General features: G+C 35.5%; 2 protein-coding genes across 3 annotated transcripts; one reads left to right on the forward strand and one right to left on the reverse strand.

The window, feature by feature from the left end:
• Positions 1-657: 657 nt before the first annotated feature.
• Positions 658-8,921, reverse strand: LOC132046753 (GTP-binding protein At3g49725, chloroplastic). Of its 2 annotated transcripts, none has more exons than XM_059437491.1 (13): positions 8,532-8,921; positions 5,464-5,528; positions 5,289-5,351; positions 4,999-5,088; positions 4,761-4,873; positions 4,510-4,578; positions 3,271-3,415; positions 3,132-3,187; positions 2,960-3,010; positions 2,282-2,336; positions 2,107-2,163; positions 1,821-1,940; positions 658-1,740 (listed from the first exon to the last, which is right to left on the reverse strand). In XM_059437491.1, exons 1-13 carry the CDS (start codon positions 8,881-8,883, stop codon positions 1,234-1,236), a joined length of 1,743 nt encoding a protein of 580 aa, XP_059293474.1. In that variant the 5' UTR covers positions 8,884-8,921; the 3' UTR covers positions 658-1,233. The 2 variants fall into 2 exon arrangements, with proteins under 2 accessions (XP_059293474.1, XP_059293473.1); XM_059437490.1 differs by having other exon boundaries at positions 5,289-5,354.
• Positions 8,922-16,661: 7,740 nt separating this feature from the next.
• Positions 16,662-20,004, forward strand: LOC132048312 (DUF21 domain-containing protein At2g14520-like). Its single transcript, XM_059439219.1, has 9 exons — positions 16,662-16,842; positions 17,018-17,094; positions 17,174-17,257; positions 17,380-17,493; positions 17,633-17,719; positions 18,057-18,196; positions 18,327-18,414; positions 19,266-19,339; positions 19,632-20,004. The coding sequence occupies exons 1-9, from the start codon at positions 16,662-16,664 to the stop codon at positions 19,810-19,812; spliced, it is 1,026 nt and encodes a 341-aa protein (XP_059295202.1). The 3' UTR covers positions 19,813-20,004.
• Positions 20,005-21,105: the final 1,101 nt, after the last annotated feature.

The following is a 21,105-nucleotide window of genomic DNA, read 5'->3' on the forward strand; positions in this document are numbered from 1 at the left end:
ACAAAATGAAAAATCTAAAAATTATTATGGAAAGGAGGGAGTAATATGTAGAAAGTGACATCTTTCTTTAATTAAGAACTCTTTCATTTCTGTTTTATCTATAATGACATGTTCTTATATTCGAAAAAATGTCATGTAATATATACTTAAAGATATTTTGGTATGTCAATTCCCCTCCGTATAAAATGAAATTGATGAAGTATTTGTCTCTAGTGCGTGTTAGGACAGTACATTGAAAAGATCCTGGAGAATAGTTCTATCTCGAGAGACCCAATGCGCATTTATTAAGGCTTACCCTTTTTTCACTTTTTGGTGTAAACTTCAACTGTTCTTAACTGAATACCAGTAGAAGCTTCATCTACGGTAATAACTAGTACAATTTTAAGTAGGTTAGGTTTTTGTACAATGTCTAAAAGGAATTGATAATGAAAATGATAGAGCTGAAAGTTCATAGAAATGGATAGATGAATCATCTGCTACGTACTTCTTTTTATCATATGTCCCGTGTCGGCAGCGTACTGGGTGATAAAGAATTTGGGGAAACAAAACTTTCAGTACTTTAGAAGTTACTACCTCGAGCTGCTAGCTGTCCCCATTAAGAATCATTTTGACTAGATACTACATCTTAATTCCTAATTAGTTAAACTTAATTGATCGGCAACATAAAGCTTTAGAATCCATTCGAACCATTCGCTTTATACATTGCAACCCATACATACTATTATTCCTCTTCCTCGAACACACTTCACTATTAATTTCCGAATCCGCTCATATTTATCTCGGGTTTCGCTACATATACAACTCGCGGCATTTGAACGTCCAACTCCACAACACACCATGAAACATGTCACGGCTCACTAGTTATGAAGTACATGATTTAACATTAAGGAAATACACATTGCTTCTTCATGGGTGTGAAAGCCGGAAGCATGTAACAGCCTGTAAACCAGTTACAATAGGCATTCGTAGTTTGATACGCAACTTTTGGTTCAGAGAATATAAACACCAGATATATTACAACCTTAGTAGCATTCACAATGGGAGTGAACGCATCCAGAATAACCGATGACCAAAGGCAGCTCCAATCCATGTTTGAATCTTCCATGTCAAGGAGATGCATGTAGCTACTAGTCATCACAAGTCCTCCTAACTTTGTTAAAACTTCAATCCCCTTTCGTCGTGGATAAAGACAGCTGCCTTGATATGGAACGCTTCTCTTTTTCTTTATAAATACTATTGTTCAACTGCTATTCTGCTATCTTCTTCTGTGCGCGTGCGCGGTGGTCTCCATTTGCGATCAAAGATATCCTTCTCTACGGTTTTCTGGGGCTTCAATTTTTCATCAACAAGCTCCAGCAACTCTTGCAGTCCAACACCAGTTAAGGCAGACGTCTTGACATGTGGACCAGACTCAGATCCAACAACCTCCCACTTTTTAGAGGGGTCGTTTTGCTGGACCTCTGCACTCCCACAGCCCACCGACGAACCATTATAGTCAACCCAGGAATCTTGTTCATCACCTGAGACAAACCATTCATCAGAGTAGTTACCTTGTTGATCATCTATGACCTCTCCAAGCTTGTCCGATTGCTCAAAGTCCTCATTTTCATTAGTATCGCAATCAGAGAGTTCCTCTTCACACAATTTATTGGATGCAACATCATTGTTTTCGTCTGACCCACTAGCAACTTCATCCTCATTACAATAACCATCTCCAACGAAATCCTCGTGAAGATCAATCTACAGAAATTTCAAAAAACTCAAGCAATTTAACGTCTCTGCCTGTTGTTTAAAAGAGAATCGTAGTTATTTTACTTAACCTTATTCCAAACTTCAATCATATTCTGGAGCTTCTGCTCAGGGACTCCTATCTGCCCAAGAACTTGCAACACTGCTTCCCGCTGCTCATTTACGTTTGATGCACTTGAGTCCAGAACATGCTGCAAGATATGTAATCTACAGATTAGGAACTTTATAGTTCAAGCAACTTTTCTTCAGCTAACACATTTGCAATTCTGAGTCAAACATCATTTGGTGGAGCTCTAACGCCAGCATGTAATATGTTAACAACATTGAAAATGTACTGTAATTAGAGAAAGAAGATACCACAAGGAGGTCAGCTTCAATAACCTCTTCCAATGTTGCATGGAACGCTTCTACTAGCTGCACAAAAACAAAAAACAAAAAATTAAAAAAAAAAAAAAAACACAAAGGGTCCAAGTGATTGTGAAGGTCTCTGATGCCATAACAAGAGGAGCGGGTACTGACACTATCCACTCACCTGTGTAGGCAATTCGGAAATGAATCCCACCGTATCACTGAGGAGCACTTTCCTTCTGAATATAAAGTATTTAATCCAATGACCAAAAAAAAAGGGGTGAGCCATCATCCTTGGGAAAAGGCGTAATTTGCAACTTCAATATTTTGTAAACCCAGTTTTACTTGGACATTCCATCTACGTAAGAAAAACTCAATGGACCTCCATTCCACTTCGAGAAATATCATAAACTTTCCTGTATAACAGTAGAAGTCTATTTGAATAGCTGACCAAGATAACCACATTTTTTACATTGATTGCTCAGGGAACTTTGCCAATTTTTTGTCAACAGAAAAGTTAAATGAAAGTATGGACGCGAACGGCATGAAAAAATTAAGTTAACTGAAGTCCATCAGCATTCACTTTCAGTAATAAGCTACAAAATACAAAATTTTGCAAGATATCTCTTTCTTATTTCTCTATAGATGTTAGGTAAGACGTTAATATTGTATCCAAAAATTGAAACGGAAACTTTAATTTATTATGAAATCATAGTTTTTAAGAGTGTGAACAAACAGCAGCAGAGGTTTGTGTAATTGAAACATTAATCTTTTTTTGATATTTCTCAAACTAAATGGGAGGTCCGTTTAGTTTTGCTTCACTAGATGGAAGGTCTAACGAATTCATCCAATTTCGTATTACCCTGACGGCAGAATGACACTTCTTAACTTGGGGTCCACTGTGGCAAACAATCTGCACAATTAAGAGCCCAAATGTTAGATAGTGTCATATAACTCAGTTTGCCAGCATTAAAAGCTTAATTGACATCCAACATCAGATTCAAAGTATAGACTAGCAAGTGGTTTTACTATACCTATCATCGCAGTAGAGATGACTCTCTGAGACTGCACTAACCAAAGTGGATTTCCCCTGTTAAGGAAACAATTTAATCAATACCACGAGATTGCATTAGTATCATGTTAAAGGGACTCATGTGCTTCTGATCAACCTACAGCATTAGTGTAACCAACGACAGCAACTGTAGGAATTTCTTGACCATCTGATCCTCCATGTCTCCTACGAGCAGCACGCTGCAACGCTCGCGTACGACGAACCTCTTTAATTTCAGATAACAATTGGCTCCTCCGTTCTAAAATTCTGAAACCAAAAGCAGTTGAAATAGGAATATATCATATGTATAAAGTGGCGAGTGAAATGATATTGGATCATTAATGTAGGGAACGTATCAAGTATATAGACAACATCTACTATTGACTGAAAATAGTTCACCAATCAAAAATATGACAAATATTTCATAGTTAAACCTTATATTATCACACACTATTCCTCTAGTTACTCTTCATTTTCATTTTTCTTCCGACAAGTAGTTCTGGAGAAGACGCACATGATCACTAAAAAGATGATACTCCCTCCGTCCCGATTTATGTGATGTAGTTTGATTGGGCACGGAGTTTAAGAAATGAATGAAGACTTTCGAATTTTGTGGTCTAAAACAAGTCAAAAGATATTTGTGTGGTTATAAATCATCTCGTTAAGCGTAAAGTTTAAAGTTAAATTATTGCCAAATAAGGAAATGTGTCATTCTTTTTGGGACTGACTAAAAAGGAAATTGTGTCGTATAAATTGGGACAGAGGGAGTAACATTGTACAACATTAACAACAACATACCCAGTGTGATCCCACAAGTGGGGGGTCTGGGGAGGGTAAGATGTACGCAGACCTTACCTTTACCTGTATGGGGTACAGAGGCTGTTTCCGATAAAGATGATCATATTGTAGCTCTTGAAAGCAGTACTCGCTTATTGAGGTACATACATGATACATCCACTCAGCTTCATTTTGCTTCAAAGTCTCTACTAAAGTAAGGGTCGTATTCCATTGACTCTCAAATAACCTTTCTTTGAAACGAGATCCCTTACATAAGCTGACTCATAAACAATGCTGCGTACGCATAACATGCTCAGTCAATTATTAGCTAACTTGACAAAAAGTTTGCTTCTCCGCTTTTTCTAAAAAAATAATAAGAACAACTATGCCTCAACAGCAAGCTAGTTGAGCTATATGAATCCTCAATGTCCATTTCACTCGATTTGAACCCGTTTCAATTCTATAACCAATAATTTAGAGTTCTCTAACACTAGAGGTCCTTTACATGTTCTACTGACAAACTGAGACTTTTCCAACTTTATCTATCCACATAAAATGTAGAATAACAAAAGTCAGTAACAAACCTTCGCCGCTGAAGCTGCAATTCCGTCTCTCCAGCACCACTAATGAAACCACGTCCCCCACTTCCTCTCCTGCAAGTGAAAATGGCGTACTTCAGAAACTCTAGCAGCAGCAACTGGAATTTCTTAAACTTCAGCAATCATCTTAGTTACAGTAAACATATTATTGACAAGTGGACAACTCTGCCCACAAATCAATTCGTTGAACTTCCAAATGCACCCTTCAGTAGAGATCAAGCAAGCAATATAGTTACCCTCTGGCACTAACAACTTCAGCTTCTCCACCTACGCCAAAACCATAACGTCCACCAGGACCGCGCACACGAACTAGACGACTTTTTTTGTACATAAGTGCAGCCAACTCAGCCTGTAAGTTAATGGAAAGTCAGAGAGGCTGCAAAGGTTGAAGTATTCCTTCTTTTATAGGTACAACACAAAAACTATCATTTAAGAATACATTGAACACCATAGCGAGATAGAGCAGCAGGTCACCTGTAGCTTAGCTTCTTTCGTCTGAGCATGTGCATTGAAAATCTCTATTATCAGGCCCACACGGTCCAGAACAGGTTTACCCCAAGCCCGCTGCCAGTGGAAGAACAAAACATAAACAGAAAAGGATAAGGGAAATACATTGAAAGCTTCGCTGATGGATAATTGTAGCTGTGAGATTCATTTGTGTTTGCCTTCAGAAAATGAAACATAACTAACCAGTAAAGCGGGTCAGCAACTTTTCCAATGGCTCAAGTAGAAAAATGAATAAACCAACAAGTACAATGAATTACCTCTAAATTACGCTGCTGTATGCCAGAGAGAATTGCATTTACAAAAATGGCATCTACTCCTTCCTGCTAACAAAATGGCAGTGACCAATATCAGTCTGATCAGCCGCTAACAGTTCCATAATGCTAGGAAAATTAATGATTTTATTAAATCGCATTCACATATTAAATTCTCTACCTGAGTTTCCAAAGAATTTACATGGCATTTAACTGTATCCACAGTCCCAGGTCCAAAAAATGTATCTGTTACATCATAGCAAGCACAATTCCCAAATCATTTCAAGAATAGGCCACAGATCAAAAAATTACCAATAGCTGGCTATCCATTCTACAAATAACTTCAGGAACATTCGCACTCTCCCCCTTAAACAACAATTCAGCTCTTATAGAGGGAAAACGTCCCAGTGCATGGGCAGACATGTACTAGACAGTTCTCGATATATAACATTTCACATAGATCAAGGGGAAAATGTGAGAAGACCAGTTCCAACAATAACTCTTCTGCTTCTTTCTCTATCCCCACTACAGGGAACAGAGTCAACTTTGTTCTAATCTGAAGGTGATGGGGCCTAGGGGGAGAGAGAGAGATGTGTGTATAGAAAATTTTCTTTTCCAGGCTGGTGCATGCATAAACATTTACCATAATGAATTCTGTACTCTCACCAGCATGATAATTTCATTTACCCGTAGTTACAGAAACACACCACAAACAACGTAAAAGGGATTAATATTTACACACATTTTCGAAGAATAAAAAACGAAACTTGGTGAGGACGAATTAGGACATCTCGAAATGACAGTGAGTCAAGCACTTAGAGCGCAGTTGTTGAATCAAGCCCTTAGTTTGTTGCTTTATTAAATAGCACTATAACTGTTCAAGCCTTGTTTCCTTTATTCAGTAGCACTTTAATTGTTCGAGGCGATGGGGCACAAGAAAGAGTTCCTTCATATAGATAAATTTTCCAAATTTCTTCTTCCCAGGGACAAGCAGCATTGCACAATGGAAGAGATCAACTGGGAAAAAGTAGAGTTCAATATAACCATCTATGATCAAACCTGTTTCAGCTTTTTTAATGCATCTTTTTTTTTTTTTTTGAGTAAGGTAACATTTGTATTTTATCCAAAAGTATCAGCATATCAACTGCTGCACAAGGTATTTTACAAGTTAAGCCACAAGCAGTGGCCTGGGGGTAAAAGTCAAATTACAATTTACATATTGCCTAAAAAACCTACCAAATCTCCTATCTCCCCCACTATATCTTGTTTACACCAAAAATACAAGAGACTAAGACATTTTGTTTTAACTATCTGAATAGAATTTTCTTTGTCATCAAATTGTCTTGAGTTTCTCTCCTTCCATATTCTCCACCAAATACAAGCTGGAATGGCTTGCCACCAGTCTTCTTGTGCATTTCTTCTTCCAATTGCTTTCCAATTACATAAAAGTTCTAAAGTTGATCTTGGTAATACCCAATTCACCCCAAGTATACAAAAGAACATGTGCCACAGATGTGCAGTTGTCTCACAATGAAGAAATAAATGCTCATTTGTTTCTGCATTTTCCCCACAAAATAGACATCTTGAGCATATCTGTAGACCTCTTCTTTGTAATGCCTCTTGTGTAAGACAAGCCCTTTTCAAAACTAACCAGACAAAAGCAGAAACCTTATATGGAATTTTGACTTTCCAGATAAATTTCCAAGGCCAAATCAGTGATGGGTTCACAACCTAGTTTTTCTCCTAGTATAGTGACTTGACAGTGAAGCTCATGCATAGTTTCCAGACCGGGATGTCTGGAGTATTTGTGGTACCAGTGAAGGAATTAAGCAAAAGGAGCAGATCTGCCACTCTCCCTATTTCCCAGTCATTCAATGCCCTTCTAAACACCAGATTCCATCCCTGTTCTGTTCACATTTGAGAGATTTTTTCATTCTTTTGGAGACTAATGATGTGTAAATCTTGGAATAAAGTTCTGAGATTACAATGACCAATCCATTGATCTTCCCAGAAAGAAGTTTTTGTCCCATCCCCCACCTTTATGCTCAAATTCCCCCTACATTCATTCCACATTCTTCTAATAGTCTTCCAAACACTACATCCATAGGTAGCATTCACTTCATTTGTTGCCCATTGGTTCATCAACCCATATTTATGAGCTATGTAATTCTTCCGAAGAGACCTATCTTCCTTGCAAAACCTCCACAACCACTTCTGTAACAAACTCTGGTTGTGTAAACTGAGCTTCTTAATCCCCAAGCCCCCATGTTGCTTATTGAGGGTCACAGTCTCCCATTCCACCAAGTTGTAACCTTTCTTTTCTTTGTTACCTTGCACAAAAATTCCCTTCTAATTATGTTCAGCTTCTTCTCTATACCCCTAGGGATAGGGAATACAGACATCATGTAAGTAGGCAAAGCATCCAAGACTGAATTTATCAATGTCAGTCTACCCCCCAAGTGAAAGATATTGACTCTTCCATCTTGATAATTTCTTTTCGCATCTTTCGAGCACATCATTCCATATCTCCTGTGCCTTATGATTAGATTTTACTGTATCTTTTCAGTTTCAGATACTCATTTTACTAACTACATTCAATGTGACAGCTTGCTTTAATTTTAGAAAGCATGCTCAAGTGTAGATATCCAGTTACCTGAAAAACACAACGGCAAAAACACTAGAAGAGAAGAACTCTAACATTAAAGTGACTACTTTTGTTACGGCAGTTGTCTGCAAAAGTTGATTACACACTTAATGAAAGAGCTTATATCAAGACCTGTGATTTTAAAGGTCCTCGTTCCTGGTGTTACAAGGTACACTCTAGCTAACTCTTGACACACTCACCACATATTGCATTTCCTATTACCTACAGAATTTAATACTCGCTTCATTTCAATTTGTTTGTTTTACTTTCCTTTTTAGCCTGTTTAAAAAAGCATGTCTTTTCCCTTATTTGTCAACTCTTGAATTCCCACGTCCCACATGGCATGTTTAAAATCACAAGATTAAAGGGCATTTTGATACTTTATACATATCTTTTGTTTAAGATCACAAGATTCAAAAGTCAGTGTGAGTACATACATTGATTGGATTCCCATAGAGAATTCATATAGTTAACTCCAACTAGTTTGGAATTGAGACGAAGCAGTAACAGTTATTGTTTTCTAGTACTGCTTGAATTCAGCTAAAACGCAAAGAATGTTAAAAAACATTACGAGAGAAGAGGAAAAAATGGTCAGGAAAACACACCAGCGCGAGTTGTTCGGGAAGCTGGATTTTGGACAACAAGATGAGGTGGCATTTGTTTATCAAGAAACTCAGTATCGTAAAACCCATCTCTTTGTTCCTCAAGTGAATTAGCCAGGTTCAGTGCTTCATTAAGCTTAGGCTTGAGAACCGAATCAGGCCGAAACCGAGGCTGAACAACAAATAGTCTTGGAGAACTCTTAGGGTCCGTGTTATAGTCATCTGCTGACCCATCTTGATGCTTCTGTAGAAGATACGAACTGCAAAGTGATGACAGAGAATGAAATGAAGATACTGCAGGAAAGGAAAATTTGGGAGTTAAGGAAGATCGCAAGTGAGAGATTGTTCTCAACATTTGAGAAGACGGTCCGTGTTACTTGGGCGTTTGGGTGTCATATGATATTTCACGGCATATAAGGTAAACAGTTGCCGCCAGTGGAGCTGCATTGTGCGTATTGGGTTGGCCCAAAACCGAGATGGGCCATTTGCACGATTGGCCTTATTCGGGGATGGTCTTTAATTTTATTTTATTTTTTCCCCAAATTGCTTGTCTTTATTTTTTGGCCCTTCGCCTAATACTTTGAGGTTCTGGGTTTGAATCCGATTCAGTAAAAAAAAGGTAAACTTACATAAATAACAATATTATTGTCCCTTCTTACCATTCGTAGCTACCTTTTGTGTATTCGTGTGTATTTGACAGTATTTTCATTATATTTGACTGTATTTGAGTGTACATGTTCAGTTGTATCTGATGTCACATGTATTTGAACTTTATTTGAATGTATCTAATATGTATTTGGCTCATATGTCTTGTATCTCATATGTATTTGAGAGCCAAATACATGTGACGAAATACACTCAGGCCAAATACATATGAAATACACTCAATTTGCAGGATTGTCCTTCGCTGGGGGTGGTCTTTAATTTTTGACTCTCAAATTGGTGGTCTTTAATAATTGGCCTCTGCCTTTCGCAAGGCAGAATTTTGTCCATGCAAATTCTGCCTTGCATGGCCAGATTTGCAAAATTTGCAAAGGCAGAGGGCAAAAGTCAAAGACCACCAATTTGAGGGGTAAAACTTAAAGATCACCAATTTGAAGGGCAAAAATTAAAGACCACCCCAAATGAAGGTCAATCCGCGCAAAAAAAAACTCAGATACACTCAAAATACAAGGAGAAGAAGCTAGAAAAAATATATAAGAAAAGTAAATGGTTGATGTCGGGTTTGAACTGTGCGGTAGTGGATTTGAATGCCATAAGCATAGCCACGTATAATAAACATGATACACAAAGCTTGATGTATTTTGGTATAGTTACGAATGGTAATTTACAAAATTATTGGAGCTACTAAATATAAATAAATTAAAAGGTAGTTATTATCAATAATTACCTTTTAGATGTAGCTATGCCAAGTAATTATTCCTAAAAAGGTAAAAAAAAAAAAAAGGTTTCACAAGGCAGAGTTTCGTAGCAAAATTAGGTATATTCAGGCAAAATTTGGGCCTTAAGGCAAACTTTTGGCCAAAATTAGGTCTTGTGCAAACCCGCCTTAAGGCCTAACTTTGCCCATAAACCTCATTTTGGGCAAATATTAGGCCTTATAACATGAGGTTTACATTACCCTTACCTTGCGATTTTTTTGAAAACATGGGGACTTGTAGGTTCGAATAAACCGACGAGGCCAAAGTGCATAGGAAAATTCGCTCGTATTCCGTCAAATTCTAGTATATAGTTTAAGATATCGTCACGAGAGATTGGAACCACCTATGCTACAAATGCGTATTGTCCTGGGTACTATTTGAGAGAATCAAATTGATGAAAGGAGAGATTTTGAAATTATAAATTACTTAAAATAAAATAAACAACTTATTAGAAATTTTAAAAAGAAAAGAGCTGGGAGTCGTTGAATCCACTTGGTACAATTATAATAAAATCCCATTCTATTAAATTTATAAAAGAATAGAAAAACTTATGTGATTTGATTTGTGTTACGAGAAATAAAGACCTCTTGCGATTAGCCCTTAAAATCACTAAACTTATTTGAAACAATCTCTCCACGAGATTTAGAACTGAAAGAAATAAGATAGAGACCCCTCAAATCATTAAACTTATTTGAGTCAATCCCTCCGTGAGAATTAGGACCGAAAGAAATAAGATAACAATTTTAAACCAACAAAATTATTTGAATCAATCCTTCCGTGAGAATTAGGACTAAAAGAAATAATATTGAGATTTTTGAATCGATAAACTAGCTTGAATTAATCCCTCTGTGAGAATTAGGACTAAAAGAAGTTAGATCAAAGATTTGAATATCAAGACAAGAAAAAATTAAAGTAAAGATAATATTATAATATCTTACCAAGCTTCTTTAAATATCCCAACAAAAAGAAACTACTCCATTAAGGAGTATGTAAAAAAGAAATTAAAAATAAAATACTACTCCTACAACTATAAATAAAAAGAAGAGAAATAGAGCAAAGACTATTTCTTATGTCTTTCTCAAGATTGGATTAGATTAGATTATTTCAATCTCTTGTAAGTCAGATGAAGTCAAAGGGCCGATACCAAGTATTTGATTATCTGAGAAAAGAAGTGATGCCTCTATTTATAGGAAAATATAGTCTCCCCATACGAATGCATTCCTTGAAGTAGTGCTCACATCCGTGACCTTACTTGACGGGTGTGAGTATGGAAGTGGCGGCCACAACCATGGATTTCAACACTTGACGTGTGTGAGTATGAAAGTGGTGGTCACACCCATGGATTATACAACTTCTTTCTTGATGCCAATACTTGACGGTTGTGAGTATGAAAGTGGCGGTCACACCCGTGGATTTCAACACTTGACAGGTGTGAGTATGAAAGTGGCGGTCACACTCGTGGTAACTTGATGCCAACAAACGGGTGTGAGTATGAAAGTGGCGGTCACACCGTGTATTTTGCAACTTCTCCCAATGTTGTCTTTATGTAATTTCCACATGCGAAATTTCACGGTTGTGAACATGGACTTGTGGTTGCACCCATGAAATATTTTCTTATCTCTTTGGCATTTGCTTAATTTTCATTATTCCGAGATAATATTTTCTGTCGCAAGATTCTCGCCGTAAAATATGCGAGAATAAGATATATTATTCACGTTTTATTTTAAAACTTATTTTTTTGTATATAAAATTACATGAATAATTTACACCCATCATGAACCCAAAACCTCTGGGTATTTTCGGCCACTTTTTTAAGCGAAGGCCAAATTAAAGACCAACAATTTGAGGGACAGAAAGTAAAGACCAGCGCCTTTGAAGGGGAATCCACGCAAAAAAACAAAGCTTTAGAAGTTGGACTGCACAACTATTTACGAAAATAACCTCCGCTTTAGAAAATTTGTTAGGCAAAACTTTTGTTACTTATCGGGCACAAATGGTGACTATAAATTAGTTTTGTTATAAGGCAAAAGTTCAGGATATTTCAAGACAGTGAATTTGCTCAATTAACCACAAGTTTTGCAGGATATGCAAAAGCTAGAACTTATGTCTGATGAGCAATAGAAGTTCTTCCCTACAAATTTTTTTAAGCTAAGGTCATTTTTTTAAAATTTGACTAAGCGGGGACTAAAATTCAAGACCGGACACTTTTAGGGCCATCATGCGTCATTCTAGAGTTTCTATTGTTAATAAAATCTAATTTTAATTTTTCCATTCAAGTTTTATTGAAACTCAAATTCAAAGAAAATCAAGTATTCTGTCAGATAATTAATTGAGAAAATCGTCAAATGCCCCCTCAACGTTTGGCCGGTTTAATTATGACGCACCCAACCTTTACGGGCAACCTATTACCCCCCTGGACAATTTTAAAGTGAATTAATTTCACCTTAGATGGTGACGTGGCACAGAGAGTGAGAAGCAAATAAAAATATTTCTTATTATTTTCCTTTTTTTCTTTATCTTTTATCCCTTTCTTCTTCTTTGTTACACACACTTATGCAATTTCCGACGATTTTTTTTTTTTTTGGTCTTTTGTTCCCCTCGAGTTTCACAACTTCCAAACTAATTTTCATTAATCACAAATCATTTTTGAGAAAAAATAAGATGAGAAAATGAAATATCAAGAGACCCAATTAGTAATTTCATTCCATTACAAACTAATTCAAAACCCAAATCAAGAAAAACTAAAAGAAGAGGTGATTTTTTAGCATTGGCCATGCTCTATAGTCCAAAAAATCAACTTCGATCTTTGAGCTTTCAAAACCCAATTTTCATTCCACTACAAATTAATTCAAAACCCAATTTTGCTATGCTCAACTTCGATCTTTCAATTTTCCCTTCGAATTGATTTTTTGGACTATAGCGCATGGCAAAATTGAAAGATCGAAGAAATTGGAACAACAAAAGAGATCATTGGTGAAGATAAAGAGAAATAAAAAATCAAAGGTTGTTTAGTGCTCAAGATAAATAGAAAAGTTAATTTCTTTGGCCAAGTCTTTTAATGGTGATTTTTGGTTTGGTGGATGGTTGAAGAAGATTGATTAGGAAAAGAAACAAAAAGAAGATGAAAAAAAAATTAAAAAATATTTAACTGGTAAAATACACGTGTAAGACGCGTGTATTTCACCACTCAAATATAGATTTGGTGGTAGCGTTTCAGGGGGTAATAATTCCGTTTAAAAAATAGTAAGGGGAGTAATAGGTCACCCGTAAAGGTTGGTGCGTCATAATTAATCCGACTAAACGTTAAGGGGGCATTTGACGATTTTCTCATAATTAATTTTAAGTCCAAATCTTTTATATTAATATTAATATAATATATATATATATATATATATATATATATATATGTAATTATTAATATAAATATATGTATGTGTGTGTGTGTATATCTATATATATATATAGATATGTATGTAATTATTAATATAAATATATGTATTTGTACACACACGTATATAAGTTTGTGTTCCAAATAAGAAAAAGTTGGAAGACATGAGCTTATAAAACCCAAAAAAAGGGATGTTTGTGGCAAGTGGGATAAACACACTTTCCCCAAAATATAACAAACTGTACATCTGCATCGCCAAATTGATACCAGAATATCTTCCGTTATAACATGTAGGAGGAACTTTCAATTTCAGATCTAGTTTCAGATGAACATCCTTGATGAAGGCACGCATCATGGGTCTGAAGCATACAAATGACACATGTTCAACAAGTTCCTGCCTTCTTAATTCTCACTCATTGTTAGAGCATATGAGATGAAATAATGACCAATAGACAAATCAATGAATATTATCCCAGAGTCTAATTAATGTTGAAATTGTATCATTGGAGAATTAAAAAAATTGAACATTATTTCAACAAAAAAGAAACTGTAGTTCTTACCGAAAGTAATGAATGAAATGCCATTATATTGTACAGACTAGAAAATGTAAAGTGTCATTCCTTTTAACTGCTACCCCTTAGGTCCGCTCAAATTTATGTGACATAATTTAATTATATATGAAATTTAAATTAAAAAATAAAACTCTTGATCTTAAACATAACGTAATATTTGCATGACTATAAGGGGACGTTTGTTTGAAGACAAGTTATGCTGAGATTAGTTGTACTGAATTAATTATGCTGAGATTAGTTATCATGATATAATTTCTTATTGACTTCTCGGTTTGTTTTATTAAAAATCACATGCATTGCATAATTTCTAAGAAGAAGTCGTTTGTTTACAAAAATATTTCTCCACCTTATTTAGTAGAAAAGGGTTTGAGGGACCTCAAGGGTATTTTTTTGTCATTTTAATTGCTTTATTCAAGAATAACTTATCCTGATATTATTATTCTGCCATCTTGGAGGGATAATTTATCCCGGTATTATTTCTAATACTGATATAACTTATCTCGGGACGAGTAACAGAACAGGGAATAAAACAATACTAAATTTTTATCACATGAAATTATCTTAAATATAGAAATATGTCTTTTTTTTTTTTTTAAGGAATTGATTAAAAAAAAAAAAAATCTCACAAGAATAGTCATATATTTCATCCAACTGACAATGAACAATGAGTATGTCTCACTAGAGAATAAAAATCAAAGTAAACCTCTTTTTGAGTGGGATCCTAATATCAAAATAAACTCCATTTTGTAAAACTTATTCCCGCTCTATCTCTCTCTATATATAAACAAACAGATTGAAAGTTCATATTTCAAAATGTCCTCACCTAAACATTGCACTTTCAAATATCTAATCACAATTCTCCTCTCAATTGCTTCATCCTCGATTGAAACTTCTGAAAATGGCGTAAGTAGTTCTTATCTCACTCTTCACAATTCACTCACATTTTTTATCCTTCTCACCATAATTTGTTTTTTAAATTTGATTGATTTCAGAGTTGAAAAATAGAGGCACTTGCAACTGGTTGATAAAGGTAATATAATTTATTTTTGCCGCTATATTCTTAAAATTCTCCATTTTCAGCTTATCAACATATAGACATTCTTACTTTTTCTTCAAAAGTCAACCGGAGTTAGTTCGCACTTTCGTATCTGAACTAGTTCGCAATTTATCGTATCTGAAGTAGTTCATGATTTTCGTATCAAAATTAGCTCGCACTTTCGTGATTATAGGTTATAGCTCTATTATTCTCACAAGAGATAAAAAATTTAGCCTCAAGAAAATGCATTCCTATGTCACTATACATGAAAATTATAATTTTTTTTATTAAAATAACTTGAAGATGGTACTTTTCGTACTCACTTACTGCTTTCTTTAATGTTTTGAAATTTTAGAAAATAAAAACTTGAAAAGAAGATTTATCATATTCCTAATGTCATCATACAAGAATATGATGAAATTCTTTATTAATTAAAAATGTCAAATAATGAGCATAAGGAAATAATGAAGTTTCTAAAAATTATCTGTAACTTTTGATTAATAATGATAATTTTCAGGTGATATAGTTTTGTATTAAAATCTTTTGAATTTCACTCTTTCCTGAACTGGACTTTGATTGACAACTTCGAACTGGAAGGCTGTAATTGTACTTCAGTGTGGGACTTCAACATATTTTGAAGGAGTTGACTTGTGAGCACAAAATTGGCAATTGCCAAATTATTATTTCTACGCTCAAATAACAACAGGTTTTCCAGGTGATACTGTGTTTAGCATTGAAGCAACATATTAGGACCAGCCAATGACTTTGTCAGATAACGATATTCCTCATCCCAATAAATAATAAGGGAACTTCCATTTGGCAATCAAAGGAGCGAAAGGAAACAACTATGTACTGCTAAAATTAACAAGGCAGCAATTGGATTCATGTACCCATATATCCAGTAAACCTAGAGATTTAAACATGGCCGCTAGTTTAATTATAGCAAGCATCGTATTGCTAGGCCAAAGAGTGGCCGACCTGTCGCTATTTCAAATTAAAGTTTGGCCAATTCGATCGTGTCCATATTACTCCCTCCGTTCACTTTTATTTGTCCACGAAAAATAAATTTTCACTTTTACTTGTCCACTTTAGCATATCAAGGAAAGACAAACTTAGACAAACTTTTTTTTTCTTCTTATTTTACCCTTAACATTAATTAGTCATTTCCAAATCATTCTCCAAATCTAAACTATACACCAATTAATATGGGTATTATAGTAAAATACATACTGCATTTATTAATTCTTAAGGGCATGCAAAGTCAAAAGTGGACAAGTAAAAGTGAACAAAGGGACTATATGCTTACAAACCTTGTTCTAGAGGCAGCTTTAATTAAGATTTTAATTCAATACCCATGGAGTACAATTACCTCCATTTTGTGACAAAAGATTCGAACTCAATGTAAATAGTATTCTTCAAAAATTAATATCTATACAAATAAAGCTCGATCTGATGATACTACATCCGCTTATGTCTTGTTCCTCATTTTACTTCTTGGTGAATTGCTTATATAAAAGAAGCGAATGAAAGTGATAATTTTGGCTTGTTTGGAATCCGGATATAGCATTATTATTCTTTGCATGCAGACAGATATTCCGCTGATTGTTGATGGGATTTCTCGCCCAAAACTAGCTTTATTGTCACTTTTTTAACTTAGCCTCAAACAGAATTACATTTCATTAAGAAGACACAAAGGAGAGGACGGAAGAAGCTAAAATGGAACACACGTACATGAAATGTTGCAATACTGAGTTCTTCATCTATATTGTAGCAGTTGTGTTTCTAGTCTTGTGTGCTGGCCTAATGTCTGGTCTCACTTTAGGCCTCATGTCTATGAGCATTATTGATCTTGAGGTTCTTGCAAAATCTGGAACCCCTAAAGACCGTCTCCATGCTTGTATGCACTCTCCACATATATTTATTTCTTTCTTGTTGCTCCATTTCTTTAAATATGCATGAAAAGTTTCCGATCATTCTACGCCACCAAGCGATAAAGATAGAACTTTAAATTTAATACTTCAAACTTTCCGGCAAATGATCAGCATGTTTAACTACTCTTCTGGTTACTTCAGCAAAGATATTACCCATTGTGAAGCAACAACATCTATTGCTATGTACGCTTCTGATCAGCAATGCTGCTGCTATGGAGGTAAGCACTGCTGCTATAAAAGAACCATGACAGAATTTATAATACAATTGCTATTGATAGGAACAATTTGATTTTCCAGGCACTTCCTGTTTTTCTTGACGAGTTAGTGCCAGATTGGGGAGCAATTCTTCTTTCAGTGACATTGATACTTCTCTTTGGTGAGGTTAGTCCTCAAATATTGCAAATCAATTCGCCTTAGGAAGTGCAAAAGGGATTTTAGATGTTTTTGTCCTGCCATCGTTCATTTTCTATGTGAAGTACAAAGTTTCAACATTTGGTTTGCAGATCATACCACAATCTCTCTGTACAAGATATGGGTTAGCCATTGGTGCAACTGTTGCTCCACTTGTCCGCATTCTTATTTGGTTTTGGTTTCCGATAGTCTATCCAATAAGCAAGGTGTGAATATTTCCATCTCCATTTACGAGAAATGCAGCTTATTGTGTATTTACAAAAAACAGCATGTGTGAAGTGTGAACGGACTTATCACAAAAGAGTAGCATGTGTAATTTTGCTTTTGTATACTCTTAATCACCAGATCTTAGACTACCTTTTGGGGAAAGGGCACAAAGCTCTATTTCGGCGAGCTGAATTGAGAACACTAGTTGACATGCACGGTAATAAGGTACTTAACCTGTCACTCTCTGCTAAGGACTGTTGTTTTTTCCCTCTTTTACTTACGAAGGATGTAGCAAGTACGATTTTTTCATAATCGAAAGGCGGATCCAGAATTTAGACTTGTGGGACCTGAGTTACGAGAGGATTTGAATTGTATATCTTGCTCTAGCTATACGTAAACAGTTACAACTCCAAAGCACTAGGTTCATTAGGTTCTGTTGAACCCATGGTTGGATCCACCGCTATTTAGAATCTACCTTTCCTAGTCTTTGACCATATCCTAATTTGATGGAACTGTAGCCAATGCTGCTACGTGCTAACTTCTTATTGTTTCTCCTAACCAGGCAGGAAAGGGGGGAGAATTATCGGTTCATGAGACAACTATAATTGCAGGAGCACTTGAGCTCACTGAGAAGAAAGCAAGGGATGCCATGACTCCTATATCTGAAACTTTTGCTATTGATATCACTGCCATCCTTGACAGGTACACTGTGCTTGAGTTTACACTACCTTGTACCAAACAGATAGAACTTGATGATTTATACTACTATAATTTAAATGCGTGCCAAAGAATTGAGATGCATAAGATAAGAAATTATGATGTCTTTGAGCAGGGAACTGATCAATTTAATCTTGGAGATGGGACATAGCAGGATTCCAGTGTACTACGAACATCGAACAAACATAATTGGACTTGTCCTGGTAATTATTTCCTGCTGGCTCAGTAATGCACATGAGAATGTATCGCTGAAATATAGTTATCTTCCCAATATAAATTGATAAGATCCAGGCCAAAATATATGTTGTTCATGCTAAGTTTCAAAATAGATGAACTTAAAATTATATGCTGATTTCTTACTTGAATCAATCTGGGAAATGCTGGCATCTCAAGAGCAAAATCTTTTCATCTTTATCCCTTGCATGTGCCTGGTGCAATTAATAAAATGGTGACTATCCATGGACCATGGAAAAATAAATAGCAAAGCAGTATGAAGATACAGTACCAACAGAAAGAGGAAAAGGAAACAAAGGGTTTAAGGAATAACAAATGCCTTAGATTTTCCAAGAGACTAAGACTCTGTAGGTGGTGCAAAGAGAATCTGCAAGCAGCATTTCCTTGCTAAAACATGAAGGATAAATTTTAACTAATAGCAAGCACCAAGGATTTCTCATGGTGTGTGTATTTCAGAAAACGGAAATGCAAAAGGACACGATGTATTTGAAAGAAAGATTTACCAACAATAACATGTAAAAAATGTTACTAATTTCAGTCAACCTAAGACAAAAATCAAACTTTAGATTAAGCAATTACTTTAATTTTCCCTACTAAAGAAAGAAAGGAATAAGAGTTTTTTATTTTTTTTATAGATCAAATTGACAATGTCAAGTCATAACTGCCTCGTCTTTATTGATTCAAACTGGTTCATGATTCAGAATCGAGCTTTTCTTTGAGTTAAAATAGCTACCTCATATAGATACCTGGCTCTCTTAATGTATGTTTACTTAGTAATTGTGGTGATAACATCATAAGAGTTCATTATTCTGACAAACAGGTAAAGAATTTGGTGACACTAAATCCAAGGGACAAGGTGCCCGTGAAGAATGTAACAATACGGCGTATCCCAAGGTAGTTAAGCTGGAAAAAAGTATCCAACACTTTTGCTTGGCCACTCTGAGAAAGTTGTTTTAGATGCCATCTGCATAAGAGTCATGACCACAATTTGGACAACCTTTTCTTGTCTGAGGATGCAAGTACTAAATTGTCAATGTGAATTGTGAAGTCATCACTGCACTAAATTTTTTTTTTGTCTATCAGTTCTGACCCCTAACAAACAGCTGTATTTTCTTAGCTTAGTGAATTATAGTACTGACTTCCGACATTTAAATAGTCCCCTGACATTGTTTGCATAACATGCTAGAGTTTCAGAGACAATGCCATTGTATGACATACTAAATGAATTCCAGAAAGGTCTCAGCCACATTGCTGCAGTTGTTAAACAGCCAGATACCACGACCGAGAAAGAAAGCGTCAACCTGTGGAATGGTGGTGAGGAAGAACTTACAGTCCATAAATTTTCTTGGCATTTTCCCATAGTCTAGCTCATCTATTCCTCTGTCTCTGTCTTACTTTTCCGAGCTGATTTCTACATGTGCAATGCCACACTTCATTAATAGAAGTGAGATTGAACATTCCTGGAGAAAGCTGTTATCGGATGAAAAGCTCAAGGGCTGGACGATCACTGAGGAAGTCGAAGAGATTCAGTGCAAGTATCTCACGAAGGGAATTCTCAAAAAGCAGAAGGTGGTCAGAGGAAGTTCATCCTGAGATCCTTCCAATTAAGGAAAAATCACTTGCAGCTTCTTCAGAAGAAGTAATTGGGATCATTACCATGGAAGATGTCATTGAGGAGCTTCTAAAAGTAGAGAAAACGTTTCCACCTGTAAGTTGATTTTTGTTCTCAGTTGTATCAGCTAAATTGGTAATTTCTTGTGTAGGAGGAGATCTACGATGAGACAGATCATGTTTGATGCCAATTCCATGTCTAGACTCGGCCGCATCAGCATAGACAAGTGATCACAGGGTGTACTCATGGAGCATCAAATCAAAATTCTTATATTATTGATGAAGAAGCAAATATTCTTGAAATCATATTATTCAATTTCCTTAGATTATTGATTTATTTCTTACTTTCATTTATGCAACATGTCACTCTTAATTTTGACTTTTAGCATAATTGTATCAGATATTACATCCATTAACAATTCAAACAGCCTCGGCGGCTTTGACTTCCCACAGGAACATATTTGGATGGGATACAAGGCTTAAAGAAATATGTATACATATTCCAGTTAATCATTCTAACCTAGTGGCTTGTGTAATGGAAAAGTTTCCCTCAGGATACTTTCTTCATGGACAAGAATTCATTTTACCAAATCAATATTTATTCCAGGAACTCACCATGACATGTAAAGTAAATTACCAAAACCAATCGATCGATGAAGAAATATCCACCTATTGTATTCATTTTGAATTCTTCAAAACAACTGATGGACTGCACTATCTCGTTATGTACATTTGGAGTTCTAGGCCTGTCTACAAGCCCGTCTATTATATTTATTTTAAAAAGCTACAATGTTAAAAATAATAATATTACCTGAAGAGATTGGTAGGCACGATTTAATCACTTAGGTATCTAATCTTAACTTTTTAATGCGTGCTTGTTAATTATTTGAGTTCTTACGTTTAATAATACTGATAAATTAATTAATTAATGAGATACGGCTTTGGATTATGGAGCAATAGAATAACATGTAGCCTACCTAATTGATTCAGACGAGTAGATTAGATCAAACGAACTAGATAAGTGGAAAATTAGGATAAGCAAGAAAAGA

Source organism: Lycium ferocissimum, chromosome 2 (genome assembly GCF_029784015.1).
Source record: "Lycium ferocissimum isolate CSIRO_LF1 chromosome 2, AGI_CSIRO_Lferr_CH_V1, whole genome shotgun sequence".
Classification (NCBI taxonomy): Eukaryota; Viridiplantae; Streptophyta; class Magnoliopsida; order Solanales; family Solanaceae; genus Lycium; species Lycium ferocissimum.

What these genes read in the sequence shown, in the direction of transcription:
- LOC132048312 (XM_059439219.1), top strand. Translation starts at nt 16,662, where the DNA reads ATGGAACACACGTACATGAAATGTTGCAATACTGAGTTCTTCATCTAT. An exon ending in ACATAATTGGACTTGTCCTG is followed by an intron (nt 18,415 to 19,265) that starts GTAATTATTTCC and finishes TCTGACAAACAG; the next exon opens with GTAAAGAATTTGGTGACACT. An exon ending in ACAATACGGCGTATCCCAAG is followed by an intron (nt 19,340 to 19,631) that starts GTAGTTAAGCTG and finishes ATAACATGCTAG; the next exon opens with AGTTTCAGAGACAATGCCAT.
- LOC132046753 (XM_059437490.1), bottom strand. Translation starts at nt 8,883, where the DNA reads ATGTTGAGAACAATCTCTCACTTGCGATCTTCCTTAACTCCCAAATTT. An exon ending in TACAGCAGCGTAATTTAGAG is followed by an intron (nt 5,089 to 5,288) that starts GTAATTCATTGT and finishes TTCCACTGGCAG; the next exon opens with CGGGCTTGGGGTAAACCTGT. An exon ending in AGTGTCATTCTGCCGTCAGG is followed by an intron (nt 2,337 to 2,959) that starts GTAATACGAAAT and finishes CTTTATATTCAG; the next exon opens with AAGGAAAGTGCTCCTCAGTG.